The 21157-nt window shown below is 38.9% G+C and overlaps 2 protein-coding genes and 1 pseudogene across 2 annotated transcripts; 1 reads left to right on the top strand and 2 right to left on the bottom strand.

The window, feature by feature from the left end:
• Positions 1 to 1185: 1185 nt before the first annotated feature.
• Positions 1186 to 9914, top strand: LOC122101990 (annotated as a pseudogene).
• Positions 9915 to 13576: 3662 nt separating this feature from the next.
• LOC122101989 (olfactory receptor 4K3-like) lies at positions 13577 to 14515 on the bottom strand. The gene has a single exon (XM_042672510.1). It carries the CDS (start codon positions 14513 to 14515, stop codon positions 13577 to 13579), a length of 939 nt encoding a protein of 312 aa, XP_042528444.1.
• Positions 14516 to 18894: 4379 nt separating this feature from the next.
• On the bottom strand, positions 18895 to 19833 carry LOC122101988 (olfactory receptor 4K3-like). The gene has a single exon (XM_042672509.1). The coding sequence runs from the start codon at positions 19831 to 19833 to the stop codon at positions 18895 to 18897; it is 939 nt and encodes a 312-aa protein (XP_042528443.1).
• Positions 19834 to 21157: the final 1324 nt, after the last annotated feature.

Genomic DNA, 21157 nt, shown 5'->3' with positions numbered 1-21157 from the left:
TTACTAAAAATTCTGCATCTATCCCATATTCTTGAATTGGAGTACCTTGTAAGTACATGGGCTATGTCTCTAATCTTTAAGGCGGAGTCTCTTGAGGATGTCCCGAAGTGTGGGACACCATGACACACACTTACGGCTGGATTATGCCACTGTGCTTGCAAGCATCGGTCCCTTCTGATATATGCTGGTGGCTGCTCAAGTCGCCTGTAGTTAAATACCCTTCAATGTGTTGTGTTCTTTATCAATACCATATTTGAAAAAATTGACATTTCTGAGGACTGGCTTAGATTCAAGTGATAGATATCCTGTGGAGCAAGCATGGGGCCCGGAGTTAAACCTCATTACTACCAAAAGAAAGACGAAACATATGGAACATGGGAATCGTGCAACCTCTTTAATTACTCCCCCTTTTTGTTAAATCCAAGTGTTTATCAGTAGTCATTTATTTTGGTTAATTCAACACACTTAACGGTTCAGTTGGATGCCATATTTATAGAAACATTGGATTCCGGATGCTTTATATAGTAGCCTTTTGATCCTTATTGAAGTTATCTCTCCACAGGATTAATTCTGGCTAGTTTTTGTGTTGTGCCTTATTTCGGTATCCCCTTTACTCTTTGGCTTTATGTCTTTATAGTGCTATTCTCATTACCTGCCAACAGAAATTCCCTTTTTTCATGCTGTAGGCTGAAATCCCTTAATTGTTGAAGGTAGCACCATATGGCTAATCAGGACCATCACAGATTTCATCAACTGTTTTTCACAGTTCCATTTTCCTGGGTCATTGATTCACTGAATACTGAACATGTGGCTCAGAACTGCTAAGTGAGAGGATGTCTTTCCTGGCAGGCTTTGCTAGCAAAGGGGGAAAAACTTTCTTTTTTTCCTTTTCTTGTATCAGTAGTGGGGCTTGAACTCAAGGCCTGGGCACTGTCCCTGAGCCTCTTCTGCTCAGGGCTAGCACTCTACCCCTTAGAGCCACCAGCTCTACTCCCAGTTTTCTGGTGGTTAATTGGAGATGAGTCTCAAGGCCTTTTCTGCCTGGACGGGCTGTGAACCTCGATCCTCAGATCTCAGCCTCCTGAGTAGCTAGGATTACAGGCGTGAGCCACTGACACCCAGCTCCAAACTGTCATGTTTTGAAAGTATTATCTTGATCTAGTTTTTCTTTTATTCACTGATATTATGTCTGAAGGTATTGCAGCTACAGTGCTCTACAGTGCACATCCTACAACTGATACAGTGAAAAACTTGACAGGGCTTAGCACTCATTAGGTATGTTGCTACTTAATATAAGCTAGTATTCTTTCTCTTTTTAAACTTCTTATAATAAAGTGAGAAACAAAATATTAGTTTATTTTGTTCATTTTAAATCAAGCTTCCTGTTGATTCAGCTGAATACAGCATGATCATTTCTAAGCTTTCTCTTTCTAAACACCCCTCCTACATTACAGACATGTCTAAACTTTTCACTCTTGCGTAGGGGTTAGCTTCTACTCTGCAAGCCTTTAGTTTTTGATGTGACTCAGATCTTCCTATCTGTTTAATTCAATGTGCCAAGTTTTCCATTTTAAATTATACCTATTTATTGAATTACAGATCTGTAGTTTTACCCTTGGACTCCAGAATAGTATGTTAAATAGTATGTTAAAACCCCACCTCTAGCTTCAAGTAGCCAATAGGAACTGAACTCATAATCATGTAATCAGCCTAGTGCACTAGTGACTATCTTTACAACCCTTACTTATACGCAAGATGGATATTTTGTGGTACACTTGCTGTGTATCACATGTCTTTCCCAGGTACACAAAGTTCTATTCAATTCTTTAATTATACATGAGGCACCAAAGAAATAACAATGACCTTAAGGTCACTGGTAGTAAGGACTAACAATGAGCTACAAAAAAAGACGAGATTAAATCAGAAGAAAATAACAAAACAAGAATTATTCAGAAAGCACCCAATTGTCTGACTGAAAAACTGACCCACTAAGTGAAAAATATTGCCTAATATGTAATTAAATACTTTAAAATATAAAATGATGTTATTTATGAATAAAATGTGCAATATAAGCATTAAGTTAAAAAATTAAACATTTCTGATACATTTCAACCTTGAATAAAATGGGAGATTCACCACACTAATATAAAATAATAGAGCAAATGTTATACAAGTAAGAATTCTTTATGAGATAATTTAAGCAAAAACCCCAAGGCTCTTTAAATGTCCAGTGTATCTTTTGAGTTGTTAGCAGAAGATCCAAATGTCCATTTCAACAAATAGGAAAAGTTTGAAAAGGAAACATGAAGAAGAGTTGGGGGAGAGGAGGGAAAAGTCTGTGAATGATATCTAAATATAACACTATGGAGCAATGTGATTGATCTAAACATTTTAGTACTTAAATGTTAGAATCCAAATTATGAAAATCTTCATATATCTTATGAAAAATAGTTCTAGATGTTTAGATATCTTAAATGTAAGTTATAAAACTTGTATAGGGTTGGTAGGAGTTAATACTTAAAATGAGGTTAGAAGTGTTTTCTAAGTCCAGAAATTCCGAAAGTAGATTCCATTCTACATTATGGCCTGAGCATCATGCTTAACCGCGCAGCTACTGTGGCACTGTTTCTCCATCTCAGGGGTGGGGATGTGGAGTTGGCATTCACGCGAGAGGGCATGAAATTGCAGAAGAGAAAAGCTCTTCTAACTGTAGCACAGCAACCCTGTGTCATATTATTTTTGAAAGAACAGAAGTTCACAAAAGAATTATATTCCCAACATTAGTTGGTATTTCTGATATCTTGAATTAATTGAAAGCACTAATTATTCAAGGAAAAGGGACTAAAGAGGTAGATACAGTGGCAAAATGTAGGTTTTTACATTTTTAAGTCTGTAGTTACTGGAAATAAAAGATCGTATGGAAAGCATCACAGAGCAGAAATCTTTTCATGTCTGTCTCCAACCTGTTTTGGTAGAGAATCATCATTTATTGTTTTCTAATTTTAAAAGATGTATGAAAACTAATTCTGGGGAAAAGAAATATTGATGTAGGAGCAATTTTGGACACACAATATATTGCAATGTGGCAATGTGTAAGACTGGTAGTGGAGGGCAACTCTGCCTTGAATTGTCTTGGGAGAGCAACTAAGATGCTTAGTGCCTCCACTCTTCACATGTAACGACAGGGCTAAGTACTACTACCTCATGCGTTTAAGATCAAAATGAGTTGAAATACAGTAAGTATGAGGAATGTTCTGGACTATACTAAGCACCAAAGAAATACAGTCTCCTAAATTAACTGATAGTAGTTAGGAACAGGGACTAGAAATTTTCTTTTGTAATCAGTAACCAAATTCCTCTCACAAAAATAAATGCAGCATACTTTATCCTGTGGGCGAATTAGCATAAGGTAACCAAGACATTAGTTCAGCTTTATGATCCTAATAATTAGAGAATGGGAAGACGGAACTTCAGATTTTTCTCACAGAATTTTACCAGTCTAGCATATTGATGAGTACTTCATGTTCAGATGACAGTGTCATTTTATCTATGAAATAACACCCTAAAGTCATAGAGATCATAAAATACAAGAAGCAACAATGGAAAAGGAGAGCCGGGTGGGGGGGAGAGAAGGGAAAATAAATTATGGAGAGCAAAAACAAGAGGAAAGGGTAATTATGGAGTGTGTGCACCCTACCTTTCTGTACAGGCTCAGGATACATCTTCGTCATCTTTCAGTGATGAGAAACAGGAAAACTAACTTCCTTTTAGATTTGTTGATGTTGCCCAGTGTGCATGATTTCAAATAGTTCTTTTGGAATGAAACCAGTTAGCAGTAATTGAAATGGATTGGCATCCATATGTATTTTACATGTTGACTACTGGTCTTCTATGACAAAGGACTTTCATTTTTGAGCCTAGCTACTTTATTATTATTATTAATTAGAAAATGTGAATTTAATGTTCATCTGTTCTTAAGCTACTTATTTATTGAACCTAGTGGGTAGAATAGTGTCTAGGTCTGATTTGAAGTTGTAAAAAGTATATCCTTCCTTCCTCCTTTCTTTCTCTTCCACCCACCTTTTCTACTTTCCTTCCCTCCCTTTTGTTTTCTTTTTTCTTTGTCTCTTTTGTTCCCATCTTACTACTTTTCCCCTCTTTTTTACTGTAGAATCAGTGGCATTATAAGGTTCACTAAGTAGCATATCTTATGTGTCAGGTCTGTGTTAAGACTTTGCAAACATGATTTTCTTATAATATGTGCAAAACTGTTTACAATTTATTTTTACTTTGGTTAAGTGTTTAGCCTGTATCAGACATATGATGGAAGGAAACTGAGGCTAGCTGTCTGATTTATAGTTCTGTTATAAAAAAGTTTATACAATTTCAAGGTAAAATAAAACATCTAGAGCATTTACAAAGTCTTACAAATGTTAAACACTTTTTCAAAACTTGTATCCTATTAAGGTGCTTTTTTCTCTCTGAAATAGGAAGATATAAACTTTAATTTTGAATTATAAAGTATGATGGTCTTAATCTCACCAAAATCAAAATTAGATCCATGGAAGTGCATGATTCATGAAAGTGTTCAGGATAGGGATACAAGATTTTAGTTCTACAAGAGACCTTAAAGTTTATTATTTTAACAGTTTCTTGTTAATGAGGAAATTAAGGAGCAAATAATATCCATTATTCTCTTTGTATCTCGTACTATGTGTTTTGTTTGTGCGTTTTAGCTAGTACCCAAGTTTGAACTAAGGGCCTCACTCTTGCTCAGCTGGCACTGTAACTTTTGAATCATGCCACCAGCCCTGCTTTTTGCTGGCTGTTTGGGAGATGGAGTTACATAGACATTTCTTCCCAGGCTAGCATCAAGCCACAATCCTCCATATCTCAGCCTCCAGAGTAGCTAATGTTATAGGCATGAGGCAGTTGTGCCCAGTTATATATTGTACTATTTATTTGTATCTTTTCATATTTTGTACCATATTCTTGGAAAATAATAAGAATTCAAAAGCAAGTTTTCTGAACTTGCCTTTCTTTTTTAATTTCTTCAACATGATATTTTAATAATCTCAAGATTGATTCACATTCAGATGTGAATGCATGACTTTCCTAATAATATACATAGACATTGACAGGCCTAGAGTATAAAGTGAGATTTGCCTAACTCCATGTAACAGCTTCTGATTGACATTTGATATTGAGAAACGTAAGTAATAAATGACAAGATTTGTAAAATAAGACATTAATACTTCACACCATGTAGAGAATACACATACATACCCAAATTTAAATAAATGGCCAATGATGGTTCAAGCTACTGTTAAATAATTTTAATGTACTTTTGTTATCAGTCAAGTGTATTTTACTCATAAATGCCAATAATTAAGTATTTCACATCTGCTACTTTAAATAGCAAAAGACACAAAATTTAAAAGTAATTTGATTATATCAAGTCAGGTCAGATGGCTTATGAAAGCAATTTTTCTCCCTGTTGGGGGTTTGGGAACTTGTCTGAGTGTAGAACATTACTGTTATTTTCTGAAAGTATTCCAAGGAGTTATGAAGTGTTAAGTACATACTGGTAAAAAAAATAATGTTTTTGTTGAGTACATTAACTAATAGCACCTTCAGAACTCTTAAGATCAGTTGAAAAATGTTACAGAAAACATGATCAAATTGGTATGTGAAATGAATTGAAAGTTCCAGAATCAGATAATTTGTCATCTTACCTGTAGTAGTCAGGACATTCTTAGCTGCTTTAGTTTGCTCTAGATTGTACCTACATGTGTAATCTAATTTGTTTTCTTCAATAATGGAATTTAGAGAAAATATGTCTTCCTCAACATAGAATATTGTAGCAGGTAGCCTCTGTATGGAGAGACTTTTTTAGTTGTATTTTAAGTAGAGCCCAAAATTGGAAAGAGTCTCCTTATCATTCTCCTGGGACATCTCTTAGCCATCTGCTTTCCCAGAATTTTGTCCTTACGTGATACACCTAATCAAAGCTACATTCAAGTTACTCTAATAAAATTTGATGATTATTAAAAACAGCAAAGTGATACTTAAAACATGTTTTCTTGTGTTCATTAGAAACAGTCCATGCACTTCTATTTATTCTATACCCAGTATTTCTATGATTGAACTAGGGTGTGATTTAAATTATATATGAATATATAAAAATAACATGTAACATATAAATATAAAGATATAAAAATTATATATAGTGTATATACTGACAGTCTTCCTGTGATTCAGAGAAGCATGTCGATCTCATCAATGTTATTTCTTAAGTAGAGTTCTAAAATTAGCACTTTGATACAAATTTTGTGCATATCATTAAGTGATGTAAAGGTAATTGAAAATACATTGTAATGCACTACTATATTATATATGAACACAGCACAATGAAATAGATGAGTTCTTAGCAAATATTGAAAGTTCTCTTCATCTGTCCTTTCTCAGTGTTAAGGCTGTTGGTGTAAGCACTAATATAACTGGGGTGCAATATTCTATTTATTGCTATTCCCATAATAGTGAGTGTACATGTAATAGCCACATTAATATTTAATGAGAAAAAGGCTGAAGACTGAACTAACCAAGCACGAGAGTGAAAATCTTAGTGGTGTTTTGTAGTTGTATTGAATATATAGATCAGGTTGGCTGTACTGACTCTTCTCTGCTTATGAACATGAAGTAAGTCATCAGAATTTAGTAGTTTTTATCTTATATGTCTTAGACTTATTTGTTAGATCATACCAAGTATTTTATTTGAGAGTATTATTATAAAAGTACTTACAAAGCATGAGTTTAAAAAGTATTTCAGGGCTGGGAAGATGGCTCAGTGGCAGAGCGCTTGCCTTGCATGCACGAGGCCCTGGGTTCGATTCCTCAGCACCACATAAGCAAAAAGAAAAAAGCCTGAAGTGGCACTGTGGCTCAAGTGGTAGAGTGCTAGCCTTGAGCTGAAGAGCTGAGGGACAGCGCCCAGGCCCAGAGTTCAGGCCCCACGACCGGACCCCCCCCCCCCAAAAAAAAATTTAGTTTACATTAAGCTGAACTCTGACCCTTCATCTCGTTCTTGTGTGTGTGTGTGTGTGTGTGGTGTGTGTGGGGTGGGGTGGGGTGTGTGTGTGTGTGTGTGTGTGTGTGTATGTGTGGGGTGTGTGTGGGGTGTGTGTGTATGGTGTGTGTGGGGTGTGTGTGGTGTGTGTGGTGTGTGTGTGGGGGGGTGTGGTGTGTGTGGGGTGTGTGTGTGTGTGTGGGTGTGTGGGTGGGTAGGGTGTGTGTGTGTGTGTGTGTGTATGTGTGGGGTGTGTGTGGGGTGTGTGTGTATGGTGTGTGTGTGGTGTGTGTGGTGTGTGTGTGGGGGGGTGTGGTGTGTGTGGGGTGTGTGTGTGTGTGTGGGTGTGTGGGTGGGTAGGGGGTGTGTGTGTGTGTGTGTGTGTATGTGTGGGGTGTGTGTGGGGTGTGTGTGTATGGTGTGTGTGTGGTGTGTGTGGTGTGTGTGGTGTGTGTGTGGGGGGGTGTGGTGTGTGTGGGGTGTGTGTGTGGTGGGTGGGTGTGGTGGGTGGGTGTGTGGGGGTGTGGGTGGGGGTGTGTGTGGGGTGTGTGCGTGCGTGTGTGTGTGTGTATGTGTGGTGAGTGTGGGGTGTGTGTGGGGGGGTGGGGGGTGTGTGGGTGTGGGGTATGTGGGTATGTGGGTGTGTGTGGGGTATGTGGGTATGTGTGTGTGTGTGGGGTGTGTGTGTGTGGGGTGTGTGTGTGTGGTGTGTGTGGGGTGGGGTGGGGTGTGTGTGTGTGTGTGTGTATGTGTGGTGTGTGTGGGGTGTGTGGTGTGTGTGTGTGTGTGTATGTGTGGTGAGTGTGGGGTGTGTGTGTGGGGTGTGTGTGTGTATGTGTGGTGAGTGTGGGGTGTGTGCGTGCGTGTGTGTGTGTGTATGTGTGGTGAGTGTGGGGTGTGTGTGTGTGGGGTGTGTGTGTGGTGTGTGTGGGGGGTGTGGGGGGTGTGTGGGTGTGGGGTATGTGGGTATGTGTGTGTGTGTGTATGTGTGTGTGTGTGTGTGGTGTGTGTGTGGGGGTGTGTGTGGGGGGGGTGGGGGGTGTGTGGGTGTGTGTGGGGTATGTGGGTATGTGGGTGTGTGGGTGTGTGTGGTGTGTGTGTGGTGTGTGTGGTGTGTGTGGGGTGTGTGTGTGTGTGTGTGTGGGGTATGTGGGTGTGTGTGTGTGTGCATGTGTGTGTGCTGCTGCCTAGGACCCTGTGCTCTCACTTGGCTTCTTGTGCTCATGGCTGGTGCTCTACCGATTGTGCTACTCCTCCAGTCGGGCATTGTGCTGATTAATTGGGGATAAGCAATCTTGAGGTGTTTTCTGCTAGGTTCTCACTATGATCTTCAGACCTCAGACTCTTGAGTAGCTACAATCACAGCAGTGAGCCGCCGGTGCTGGCTTCATTCCGTTGTTTATACTATGACCATTTACAAACAGAAATATGGTCAAGAAATGACTTATAATTATTGATAGTTTTCTATTTTATTTGATAACAGCAGAGTTCTTCTGGGCACAGAAGTTGTTTCCTTTTACTGCGACCCCATGTGTTCATCATCTGGATGTGCTGCCCCTCTGGTCAATCTTTGTATGGACTGTTCAAAGCCTGGACCGCCAGCATTTCAGAAGTAGCCCCACCAGCAAGCAGAGTCTAAGCAGGCATTGCTGATGTGAGTTCAGTTTTTGGTCAAATTGTTTATGTTTTGTCTGCATTAAAAGATGTTCAGAGGAATAACTGACATCTAAATCTTCTAAAAGTAAGATCAGCTTTACTTTAAAAGTTGACAAGATACATAGCAAATAGTAGATGCTCATGAAGAATATTATATGGGAGGAAACATAATTGAATAATTTTATCAAAATACCTCTTTGTAGTTCTTGAAGATTTATTCTAAAAGAATTTAACTTTTCAATATATAGTTCTGATAAACTCTTCTTGTTTTGTTTGGACATCCTAGGTAAAGACAAAATATCCAATGTGTGAGCAAATTACTCTGAAGTATCAGAATTTATGTTTCTAGGACTTTCTATCTATAGTGTTTCCTCCTTGCTTCTCTACCATGTTTTATGTGACCATCGTTCTAGGAAATGTCTCTGTTGTGCTCACAGTGACTTTAGACTTCTACCTACATTCCCCCATGTATTTCTTTTCTTTATTGACCTATGCCTGTTTACCTTAACAGTTCCCAAAATGATTTCTGACTTGTACTCTGGCCACAATACCATTTCATTCCAGGGTTGTGTCACACAGATGTTTCTCCTCCATGTCCTGGGGGGTCTGAGATGGTGCTACTCATAGTGATGACCTTGGACAGATACGTGGCCATTTGCAAACCACTGCACTAGCTGTGCATCATGAGCCCAGGAATGTGGAGTTCACTTCTGTTTGGAGTGTGGGCTACAGACTCATTCACTCAGTGATCCAGTTAGCTTTTGTTCTGTGTTTGTCTTTTTGTGGCCCTAATGAGATAGACAGCTTTTAATGTGATCTTCCTTCGTTTATTAAACTGGCCTGCATAGGTACTTACAGAATGGAACTCTTGGTAACTGCTAACAGGGGGTTGATTTCCGTTGGCACCTTCTTCTTATTGCTTCTCTCCTATACCTTCATACTCTTCACTGTGTGGAAAAGCCCTTCTGGTGGGTTGCACAAGGTCCTCTCTACTCTTTCAGCTCATATCTCTGTGGTGGTTTTGTTCTTTGGACCATGCATCTTTGTTTACATGTGGCCATTTCCTACAGTGCCTGTGGATAAGTTTCTTGCAATTCTGGATTTCATGATTATGCCCATCCTGAATCCCGCCATTTACACACTGAGAAACAAAGACATCAAGCAAGCAATGAGGAGACTGAGAATCTCCTAAAAAACTTACAGGAACACAAGTTGTGTCTTCAGAAAACTCTACTGTAAAAGTAAGTATTTGGTGGACTCTTGTATTGTAAGACAATTTATTGTTCCTCATCGAGAAGATTGAAAATCTTCTAGTTTTTAACTGGTAATGTGATTTATTGGATATTTCTCAGCAATTTTACGTAGTTTAAGAGTTTTCAAGTCATTCTTTATATTGTCCAAATTTGTATTGGTGAATAGAAAATCTGAAATTATTTATAAAGTTGATTCCAAATGTGTTTTTATAGACTTACTGGATTTAGTCAATACTTTCATTGAGTTAAAAAGAATCTCATTGGGCTGGGAAGGTGGCTCAGTGGTAGAGCGCTTGCCTTGCATGCCTGAGGCCCTGGGTTCGATTCCTCAGCACCACATAAGCAAAAAGCAAAAAGCCTGAAGTGGTGCTGTGGCTCAAGTGGTAGAGCGCTAGCCTTGAGCTGAAGAGCTGAGGGACAGCGCCCAGGCCCAGAGTTCAGGCCCCACGACTGGACCCCCCCCCCCGCCCCCCAAAAAAGAATCCCATTTACAGAGAATGAATGGTTCATTCTCATCACAGTTAATTTTAGCAAACAAGGGGCTGGGAAGGTGGCTCAGTGGTAGAGTGCTTGCCTTGCATGCATGAGGAGGCCCTGGGTTTGATTCCTCAGCACCACATAAGCAAAAAGAAAAAGCCAGAAGTGGTGCTGTGGCTCAAGTGGTAGAGCGCTAGCCTTGAGCTGAAGAGCTGAGGGACAGCGCCCAGGCCCAGAGTTCAGGCCCCACGACTGGACCCCCCCCCCAAAAAAAAATTTTAGCAACAAGCCATATTGATATTTTTCTTTCTTTTCTTACTTTATTATACTAATAATAAACACAGTCATAATAATTTAAATTTTGTACATTACATGGAAAATGAACTCTATAACTTGTGGGCAGGAATGGGAGGGAAAGTTGGAAAAAAGCAAAGAAAGGGTTGACATTGTTCAAAACAGAAATGTACACAGCTGACCTACGCAATGGTAACATCTCTTATAATAGCAATAAGATTATATTTTTAAAATATAAAATGATAAAGAAATTTAACCTAGTAAAATAAATACTGCATGTTTCTTATGAAAATAGTGAAGTTTTCATGACAGGTACTGGTGGCTGATGCCTGTAATGCTAGCTACTCTGGAGGCTGAGATCTGAGGATCGTGATTCAAAGCCAGCCTGGGCAGGAAAGTTTGTGAGACTCTTATTTCCAGTTAACCACCAGAAAACCAGAAGTGGCACTGTGGCTCAAGTGGCAGAGTGCTCATCTTGAGCTGAAGATCTGGGGGACAGCGCCTAGGCCCAGAGTTCAAGCCCCATGACTGACAGAAGAGGAAGAGAAAGAGGAAGAGGAAGAAGTAAATAGTGATGTTTTGACATCTGATCTCTAAGAGGACAGAGTTAGCATTCTTGCCCTAAACTGGAGTTTAACCGTTCCTATGTCTATACTTGTGTACTAAGTTATGGATTTAGAAAGTTTAGAGACATTAATTCAGTGAATAAATGAAAGTTGAGATGAAGGTATGTTAGAGAGGAAACTCAGAGGCAGACCAGGTCAACATTGCATCCAGTTATGTAGACACACAAGATAAAAGCTATGGGGCTGGGAAGGTGGCTCAGTGGTAGAGCGCTTGGCTTGCATGCATGAGGCCCTGGGTTCGATTCCTCAGCACCACATAAGCAAAAAGAAAAAAGCCGGAAGTGGCGCTGTGGCTCAAATGGTAGAGTGCTAGCCTTGAGCTGAGGGACAGCGCCCAGCTCCAGAGTTCAGGCCCCACGACTGGACCCTCCCCCCAAAAAAAGGCTGTGCACTTAGATCCCCAAGCTAGGAATCTGTGCAGCACACCGACCAGCACAGCAATTTTAGAAAAGAACACTTTCTGTTTATAATGAGAAGAAACCTACTCCCATGTTTCATACTGTATTTTGTATTTTACAATCTGGAGTGATGAATAATAAAGTATCAATTACAGTGCACTTTTTATTTAAAAATAAAAAATTCTTATTAAGGTAAAATATGCCACATGAGTCTAAATACATTGCAATGTTTTCTATTGGAAATTTCCATCATAGATTTCTTATTATGAAATATTCTTTTAGGATGTCAGTTTAAAATGTAATACCTAGTATTTTAGCAACTGCTTTAGAATGTCATTTTTTTCAGAAGTTGGAAAAAAGATACATATAAAGTACCAAAGTTTATTAGTCATGTGTCCACATACATTATATTTCTATATTTAGTTTAGTAGGTTGGAATCCAGTTTGATGAGCATTTAAGGCCAGCTCAGCCATGTCATAATTTACTGGCAGTTTTGACTGTATTCTCTGGCTAGTGTCCAGGGAGTTCCATTGAGGTCATAACCAGTATCTCCCAAAAGAGCATTGACATTATCTCCTGTACATAAAAACTATAGTAGTCAGGAATTCTGATGTGTAACCTCTTCTAGTGTCAAAATTCACAATAGTTCAAAACAGTTGAAGATACTTGACTATGAAATTTAAGATGGTCATAAATCTTGCAATCTTTTCAGGAATGTCTTTACTTTTAAAGTTCTGGTCCCCACACCTGCTGTGTCTGAAAGTAACCATATTGGAGATAAGGTCTAAAGTTATGGTATATGAAAGTGGGGAAGTTCTAATACAGCATTTATTGTCTCTGAAGCATAAAGCAGTACCAGTCATGTTCATGTATAGAGACTAGGACTTTCAGGGAAGAGCAAAAAAATCAAATGCCAAGGAAGGATTCTGTCAAGAGAAAGCAAATCTCCTAACACCTTGACCTTGCATTTCTCAGACCCAGAACTAAGGAATGATATTGAAGTATTCCTTTCTCTTCAGTTTTTAGAAGACTTTAAACTATTAAGTACATCAGCACTTTACGTCGTAAATAGAATTTAATGGCCATTTCATTAGATCCTGTTCTTTTCGTTGACTAAAAACTTTCTATTGTTAACTCAATCCATTATAGTTTTGTTCTGATATTCATTTCTTCATTATTCAGTCTTGGTAGATTGCAAATTTCTAGCAATTAATTGACTTTTTTCTACATCATCTAAAGTATTGGCATGTCGTTATTCATGATAATTTCTTACTCTTCATTGTTATCAGTTACAACATAACTCTTTAATTTATTTTTTCATGTATTTTACTTTTATTGTTATTGTAGAGTTGATATAGAGAGGGGTTACAGTTACACAACTCAGGTAATGAGTACGATTATTTTTGAACCATGTCTCCCTTCCCTCACCTTCTGCCAGTTTTTCTCTCCTGTCCTCATCCACATAAAATATAAATATAGCATTATACCTGTAGTAGTGTGCAATAATATACTATGTAAACTTGCTTTGTACATGTTGGAAGCGTAGTCAGTGTTTAATGAAATGTGACAATTACTGCTTTTATAGATGTTGTTGTTATAGTGTCTTATGATCTATAAACACAATAGTTATGTTCACTGAGAGATTATTTCCTATGGCAAGAATTTAAGCATGGTTTCAGAGTATATTTTCATAATAAAAAAGATACAACACATATATCTGTGGGCACTCATAGCTTACAGAAATTGTCATGTCTGAGGCTTAGTTTGCAGGTTGAATGTGTGGTTAAACTGTAACACCCAGAAATCTAACAAGCATTACTTGAAATAGCATGCTTATTGATCAGTTTTTTTATAGCGTTTTTAATCTCTTTGTTTCTCAGTGTATAAATGGCTGGATTCAAAAGAGGTGTAATTACCGTATAAAACACAGCAAGAAACTTGTCCACCCAAGTGATGTTGACTGGCCACAGATAGATGAAGATGCAGGGTCCGAAGAACAGAACCACCACTGTAATGTGGGAGGTGCAGGTAGAGAGGGCCTTTGAGGCAGCATCTTGAGAACGAAGGAGAACAGTCAATAGGATGTGAGTGTAGGAGATCATCACGAGAATGAAGCAAGTTGTTGCTAAAACACCACTGTCGGCATTTATCAGTATCCCCAAAGTAGCTGTATCCATGCAGGCTAGTTTCAGGACTAAAGGGATGTCACAGAAAAAGCTGTCCACCATTCTGGGTCCACAGAAGGGTAGCCCCCAAATCATGATCAGTTGACTCGTGGCATGCACAAACCCAATGATCCATCCTGTCAAAACTAACCAGATGCACCTTTGCCTGTCCATGATGCTGGAGTAACGGAGCGGCTTGCAGATGGCCACATAACGGTCATAGGCCATGGTCACAAGAAGCACCATCTCAGCCCCTCCAAAGAAATGCACACCCAGGATCTGGCTCATGCAGCCCCCGAAGGAAATGGTCTTGTTCTCCTGCAGGAGGTCTGTGGTCAGCTTAGGCGTGGTTACTGAGGAGAGGCAGAAGTCAACAAAGGAGAGGTTAGCTAACAGGAAGTACATGGGCGAGTGGAGATGGTGGTCAGCGATGATCAGCAGCACCACAAAGAGATTTCCCACCACAGTCAGCAGGTAGAGTGTAGCAAATGGCAGTAGGAGGAAGATCTGCAGCTCCTCGGAGTCACAGAGTCCCTGAAAAATAAACTCAGACACCACCGACTGGTTTGCTTCCGCCATTTCTCACACTGTGTTCTAATGGGACAGAAAGAGAAAGCAATAAACTGAGAAACCAAGGTTAGAAACAAGACCTTAATAATTATGCTGTGATACGCATGTAATAATAAACTAAATTATTAGTATTTTACTAAACCAGGAATAATATTTCTTGAATTTTGATATGTACAATATCGTACATACACCGAGATATCTAACCATAATAGGACAAAACCCTTAGTTATCAGAAGTATAGATGTGTAAAAATGAATAGTTTAATAATAATTTTTATTATCAGTAGTAAATGTTTCTCATAAGTTTCCTGAGCCTTGAATGTATGTTTTTGTGGTATGATCAAGTATTTATCAGACATAAATCTATTACTAGGTGAATCTGCTGGCATAGACTGAATTAACTGAAATCTATTACAAACTGGTTATTTACCTCAAGATGGACTGGAGATGGACACTTTTTTTGGGGGTCCGGTCATGGGGCCTGAACTCTGGGCCTGGGCGCCGTCCCTCAGCTCTTCAGCTCAAGGCTAGCTCTCTACCACTTGAGCCACAGCGCCACTTCTGGCTTTTTTCTTTTTGCTTATGGGGAGCTGAGGATTTGAACCCAGGGCCTCATGCATGCAAGGCAAGCACTCTACCACTGAGCCACCTTCCCAGCCCTGGAGATGGACATTTTATGTTCTGAAGATACTACATATGCTAACTTGACATTGCTAGGATCACACACTATTTCTCATTGCACTCTGCCTCTTGCCATACAGTATAATTACCAGATCAGATATACCTTGCCTTGAGCAATGTAGCATGCCTTTTTCTTAACTAACAGGTAGTGGAGATTTCTTTTTAGAGACTAGCTTGAAATATGTGTGTGTGTGTGAGAGAGAGAGAGAGACAGAGAGACAGAGACCGAAACAGAGAAAGACAGAGAGAGGTATTTTTTGTTCTAATTTATATTATCTCCCTCCTGGGAAGTAATACAAATTCTATATTCACTAAATTAGTCTTCTGTATTACTTAAGTTCTTGTCATGGAAGTCTCCATGTTTTACAAGCCACAAATCAAATACCCTTTTCCTTCCTCTTTCTTCCTCCTGTCTTTGTTAGTTCTGCTTTTCTTCCTTCCTTTTTTCTTTTCTCTTTCTTCACTTTCCCTAGTTTTCCTTTACCATTTTAGACTAGAAATTAAAGGCACACAAATTTTGATTACCAAGCAGATATTGCAAGCCAGTTCTGTTTTAAGCATGTGGAAATGATTTTACTCTAACCCCCACATTTTATTGGTATTTTGAAGATACAAACATAAGCTCTTCCCAATTTATACAGTTACTTGGACATTTGATCTAAAGTGGGAAAGCCAGAGTGTAAATTGGGAGATGTAAAGAGTAAAAGTAATACTTCCATATTAAAAGGAATATAATCAGGATCTTGATTTGAGACTACTAAGAAAATTAACAGTACTTGTAAAATAATATACTCTGTTTTATGAAAGGGGAAGCAAAATGAAATTAATATAAATATACAATGATAGCAATGAATTAATTCTTTTAAAGTGCTTTTAATTTTGTTCATTTTCCCCCAAATGAACAATATATGTTCCCACCATTTTTTTCGACATTTTATTCACTCTTAAAAAAGTGGTAACAGCCCAAATCCAAAAAGAACTAGAAAGTATTAGAGTAAGTTACATGTCCTGTAAAAACCATGCTTCCCTCCAGTGGGCTCTGCAGCCTTATAAGATTGTGGAAAAATATTGCCTTTTGTGTGTAAAACTGATAAAAGGAGTTCAAAAAATGACGTTAATAATGACTCTAATAATGTTGGCAAACATATCCAGTAAACAACACATTCAGAACTCTAAGATCAACACGAAAGTACAAAGGTGCTAAACAAAGAGTATATAATACTCTTAAAGTATTAAATATTATGAAAATGAAATTACAAAAATCAGAGTTAGTGATTTACTTACAGAAATCTCTGAAACTGGGTTCTTCCTGGTGGTAAGGTTTAGCCTGTGTTTGACACTGACTCTAAGCAGAAGTGTCATTTCTTTTCTGTGGTAACCAGTGTTGGCAACAGTGGATTCACTTGGTGACATATTTACACCGAATTAATGTAGGATGCAGGCTGGACGCATTCCAGTTTTTCTTTTTAAATATGGCCAAGTATTTGTAAAGAGCTTCCTTGGGGATCTTAACTTCAAACTTTTTCTGAATTTAACACATTCTATAATACCGCCTTGCTTCAGTTTTGTGGCTAAGTTAGACCAGTTAAATGTATGTAAATATGTCAGATAAAATGTTTAGATAAAAGAATAAGAGATGTTGGCCCAGGGGCTGGGAAGGTGGCTCAGTGGTAGAGTGCTTGCCTTGCATGCCTGAGGCCCTGGGTTCGATTCCTCAGCACCACATAAGCAAAAAAGAAAAATGCCGGAGGTGGTGCTGTGGCTCAAGTGGTAGAGTGATAGCCTTGAGCTGAAGAGCTGAGGGACAGCGCCCAGGCCCAGACTTCAGGCCCCACTTCCGGACCCAAAAAAAAAAAAGAGAGATGTTGGCCCAGATGTGTAGAAACTGGAATACTTGGGTATTATTGGCAGCATTTGTAAAATGATGCAGAAATTATTTTTAAAAAACTATAGAAATCCCTCACAAAGTTAAAAATAATTGAAATTAAATGAAATTAAAGAAGTTGCAAGGATGAATTACACCTGTACCCACACATACCTGTGGGTGTCAACACGCATGTACAAAATACTCATGTGTTAAGCAAAGAAACAGTTCCAAGAAAAGTTACTATGCAAAGGGTATCAGTAAAGTATTTGGAAAGAGTAACTGCATAATAACAGAAATCAGGAGTTAATTTTTATAAGCAGTGTAATACATGTTTTGGGCTGGGAAGTTGGCTCAGTGGTAGAGTACTGGCCTTGAACTGAGGAGCTGAGGGACAACGCCCAGGTCCAGAGTTCAATCCCCACAACTGGAAAATATTAAAATTAAAATAAGTGTCAAACTTCATTTTTCCAAGTAGGTATCCATTCACTGAAGAGATTATTCTCTGTCCTTCCCTCCCTCTCCTCTTCCTTCCTCTCTCCCTCCCCCTCTCTGATTCTCTCTCTCCCTCTTCCTCTCTCTCTCTCTCTCTCTCTCTCTCTCCCTCTCTCTACACATATTCGATCCCTTGTAAATGTTGATTATAGATGCTTGGACTCATCTTTGATTACTCAAAATGTTCTGTTTGTCCATGTGTCAGAGGTGTGTGTTGTCGATGCACATGCTTTTTTTAAATTGATATTAACTTTTTTATTGTAAAAATGTTGTACAGAGAGATCATAGTTACATGAGCAAGGTAATGAGTACATTCCTGTGAGCCTTGCCTCCTCCTGTGTCCCCCCACCATCAATGCTCTCCACGCCTCCCCAACTCCTCCCACCCGACATTGCAAAGTTCATCTTCAACGCCGTGTCCTGCACATCTGTGCTCACAGTGGGTCAGCCTGCATCCCCATGTAACGTTCCCCAAGTCCCTTCCCCTAACACCTTGACCTTGCATTTCTCAGACCCAGAACTAAGGAATGATATTGAAGTATTCCTTTCTCTTCAGTTTTTAGAAGACTTTAAACTATTAAGTACATCAGCACTTTACGTCGTAAATAGAATTTAATGGCCATTTCATTAGATCCTGTTCTTTTCGTTGACTAAAAACTTTCTATTGTTAACTCAATCCATTATAGTTTTGTTCTGATATTCATTTCTTCATTATTCAGTCTTGGTAGATTGCAAATTTCTAGCAATTAATTGACTTTTTTCTACATCATCTAAAGTATTGGCATGTCGTTATTCATGATAATTTCTTACTCTTCATTGTTATCAGTTACAACATAACTTTTTAATTTATTTTTTCATGTATTTTACTTTTATTGTTATTGTAGAGTTGATATAGAGAGGGGTTACAGTTACACAACTCAGGTAATGAGTACGATTATTTTTGAACCATGTCTCCCTTCCCTCACCTTCTGCCAGTTTTTCTCTCCTGTCCTCGTCCACATAAAATATAAGTATGGCATTATACAGTAATATGCTATGTAAACATGCTTTGTACATGTTGGATGCATAAACAGTGTATAATGAAATGTGACAATTACTGCTTTTATAGATTTTATTGTTAATAGTGTCTTATGATCTGTAAACACAATAGTTATGTTAACTGAGAGATTATTTCCTATGGCAAGAATTTAAGCATGGTTTCAGAGTATATTTTCATAATGAAAAAGATACAACACATATATCTGTGGGCACTCATAGCTTACAGAAATTAAGTCATGTCTGAGGCTTAGTTTGCAGGTTGAATGTGTGGTTAAACTGTAGCATGCAGAGCATTTTCTGATCACCAGACATCTAACAAGTATTACTTGAAATAGCATGCTTATTGATCAGTTTTTTCATGGCGTTTTTAATCTCTTTATTTCTCAGTGTATAAATGGCTGGATTCAAAAGAGGTGTAATTGCTGTATAAGACACACCAAGAAACTTGTCCACCCAAGTGATGCTGACTGGCCACAGATAGATGAAGATGCAGGGTCCGAAGAACAGAACCACCACTGTAATGTGGGAGGTGCAGGTAGAGAGGGCCTTTGAGGCAGCATCTTGAGAACGAAGGAGAACAGTCAATAGGATGTGAGTGTAGGAGATCATCACGAGAATGAAGCAAGTTGTTGCTAAAACACCACTGTCGGCATTTATCAGTATCCCCAAAGTAGCTGTATCCATGCAGGCTAGTTTCAGGACTAAAGGGATGTCACAGAAAAAGCTATCCACCATTCTGGGTCCACAGAAGGGTAGCCCCCAAATCATGATCAGTTGACTCGTGGCATGCACAAACCCAATGATCCATCCTGTCAAAACTAACCAGATGCACCTTTGCCTGTCCATGATGCTGGAGTAACGGAGCGGCTTGCAGATGGCCACATAACGGTCATAGGCCATGGTCACAAGAAGCACCATCTCAGCCCCTCCAAAGAAATGCACACCCAGGATCTGGCTCATGCAGCCCCCGAAGGAAATGGTCTTGTTCTCCTGCAGGAGGTCTGTGGTCAGCTTAGGCGTGGTTACTGAGGAGAGGCAGAAGTCAACAAAGGAGAGGTTAGCTAACAGGAAGTACATGGGTGAGTGGAGATGGTGGTCAGCGATGATCAGCAGCACCACAAAGAGATTTCCCACCACAGTCAGCAGGTAGAGTGTAGCAAATGGCAGTAGGAGGAAGATCTGCAGCTCCTCGGAGTCACAGAGTCCCTGAAAAATAAACTCAGACACCACCGACTGGTTTGCTTCCGCCATTTCTCACACTGTGTTCTAATGGGACAGAAAGAGAAAGCAATAAACTGAGAAACCAAGGTTAGAAACAAGACCTTAATAATTATGCTGTGATACGCATGTAATAATAAACTAAATTATTAGTATTTTACTAAACCAGGAATAATATTTCTTGAATTTTGATATGTACAATATCGTACATACACCGAGATATCTAACCATAATAGGACAAAACCCTTAGTTATCAGAAGTATAGATGTGTAAAAATGAATAGTTTAATAATAATTTTTATTATCAGTAGTAAATGTTTCTCATAAGTTTCCTGAGCCTTGAATGTATGTTTTTGTGGTATGATCAAGTATTTATCAGACATAAATCTATTAGTAGGTGAATCTGCTGGCATAGACTGAATTAACTGAAATCTATTACAAACTGGTTATTTACCTCAAGATGGACTGGAGATGGACACTTTTTTTGGGGGTCCGGTCATGGGGCCTGAACTCTGGGCCTGGGCGCTGTCCCTCAGCTCTTCAGCTCAAGGCTAGCTCTCTACCACTTGAGCCACAGCGCCACTTCTGGCTTTTTTCTTTTTGCTTATGGGGAGCTGAGGATTTGAACCCAGGGCCTCATGCATGCAAGGCAAGCACTCTACCACTGAGCCACCTTCCCAGCCCTGGAGATGGACACTTTATGTTCTGAAGATACTACATATGCTAACTTGACATTGCTAGTATCACACACTATTTCTCATTGCACTCTGCCTCTTCCTATACAGTGTAATTACCAGATCAGATATACCTTGGCTTGAGCAATGTAGCATGCCTTTTTCTTAACTAACAGGTAGTGGAGATTTCTTTTTAGAGACTAGCTTGAAATATGTGTGTGTGCGTGTGAGAGAGAGAGAGACAGAGAGAGACAGAGAGACAGACAGAGAGACAGAGAGAGACAGAAACAGAAACAGAGAAAGACAGAGAGAGGTATTTTTTGTTCTAATTTATATTATCTCCCTCCTGGGAAGTAATACAAATTCTATATTCACTAAATTAGTCTTCTGTATTACTTAAGTTCTTGTCATGGAAGTCTCCATGTTTTACAAGCCACAAATCAAATACCCTTTTCCTCCTCTTTCTTCCTCCTGTCTTTGTTAGTTCTGCTCTTCTTCCTTCCTTTTTTCTTTTCTCTTTCTTCACTTTCCCTAGTTTTCCTTTACCGTTTTAGACTAGAAATTAAAGGCACACAAATTTTGATTACCAAGCAGATATTGCAAGCCAGTTCTGTTTTAAGCATGTGGAAATGATTTTACTCTAACCCCCACATTTTATTGGTATTTTGAAGATACAAACATAAG

This window comes from Dipodomys spectabilis, unplaced genomic scaffold (assembly GCF_019054845.1).
Source record: "Dipodomys spectabilis isolate Male_0828 unplaced genomic scaffold, ASM1905484v1 ptg000714l, whole genome shotgun sequence".
In the NCBI taxonomy this organism is placed as follows: domain Eukaryota; kingdom Metazoa; phylum Chordata; class Mammalia; order Rodentia; family Heteromyidae; genus Dipodomys; species Dipodomys spectabilis.
The sequence above is the reverse complement of the archived record's forward strand: the minus strand, read 5'-3'. Positions and strand labels throughout refer to the sequence as shown.

Excerpts from the sequence above, each read along its gene's own strand:
- LOC122101989 (XM_042672510.1), bottom strand. The coding sequence starts at position 14,515 with ATGGCGGAAGCAAACCAGTCGGTGGTGTCTGAGTTTATTTTTCAGGGA.
- LOC122101988 (XM_042672509.1), bottom strand. The coding sequence starts at position 19,833 with ATGGCGGAAGCAAACCAGTCGGTGGTGTCTGAGTTTATTTTTCAGGGA.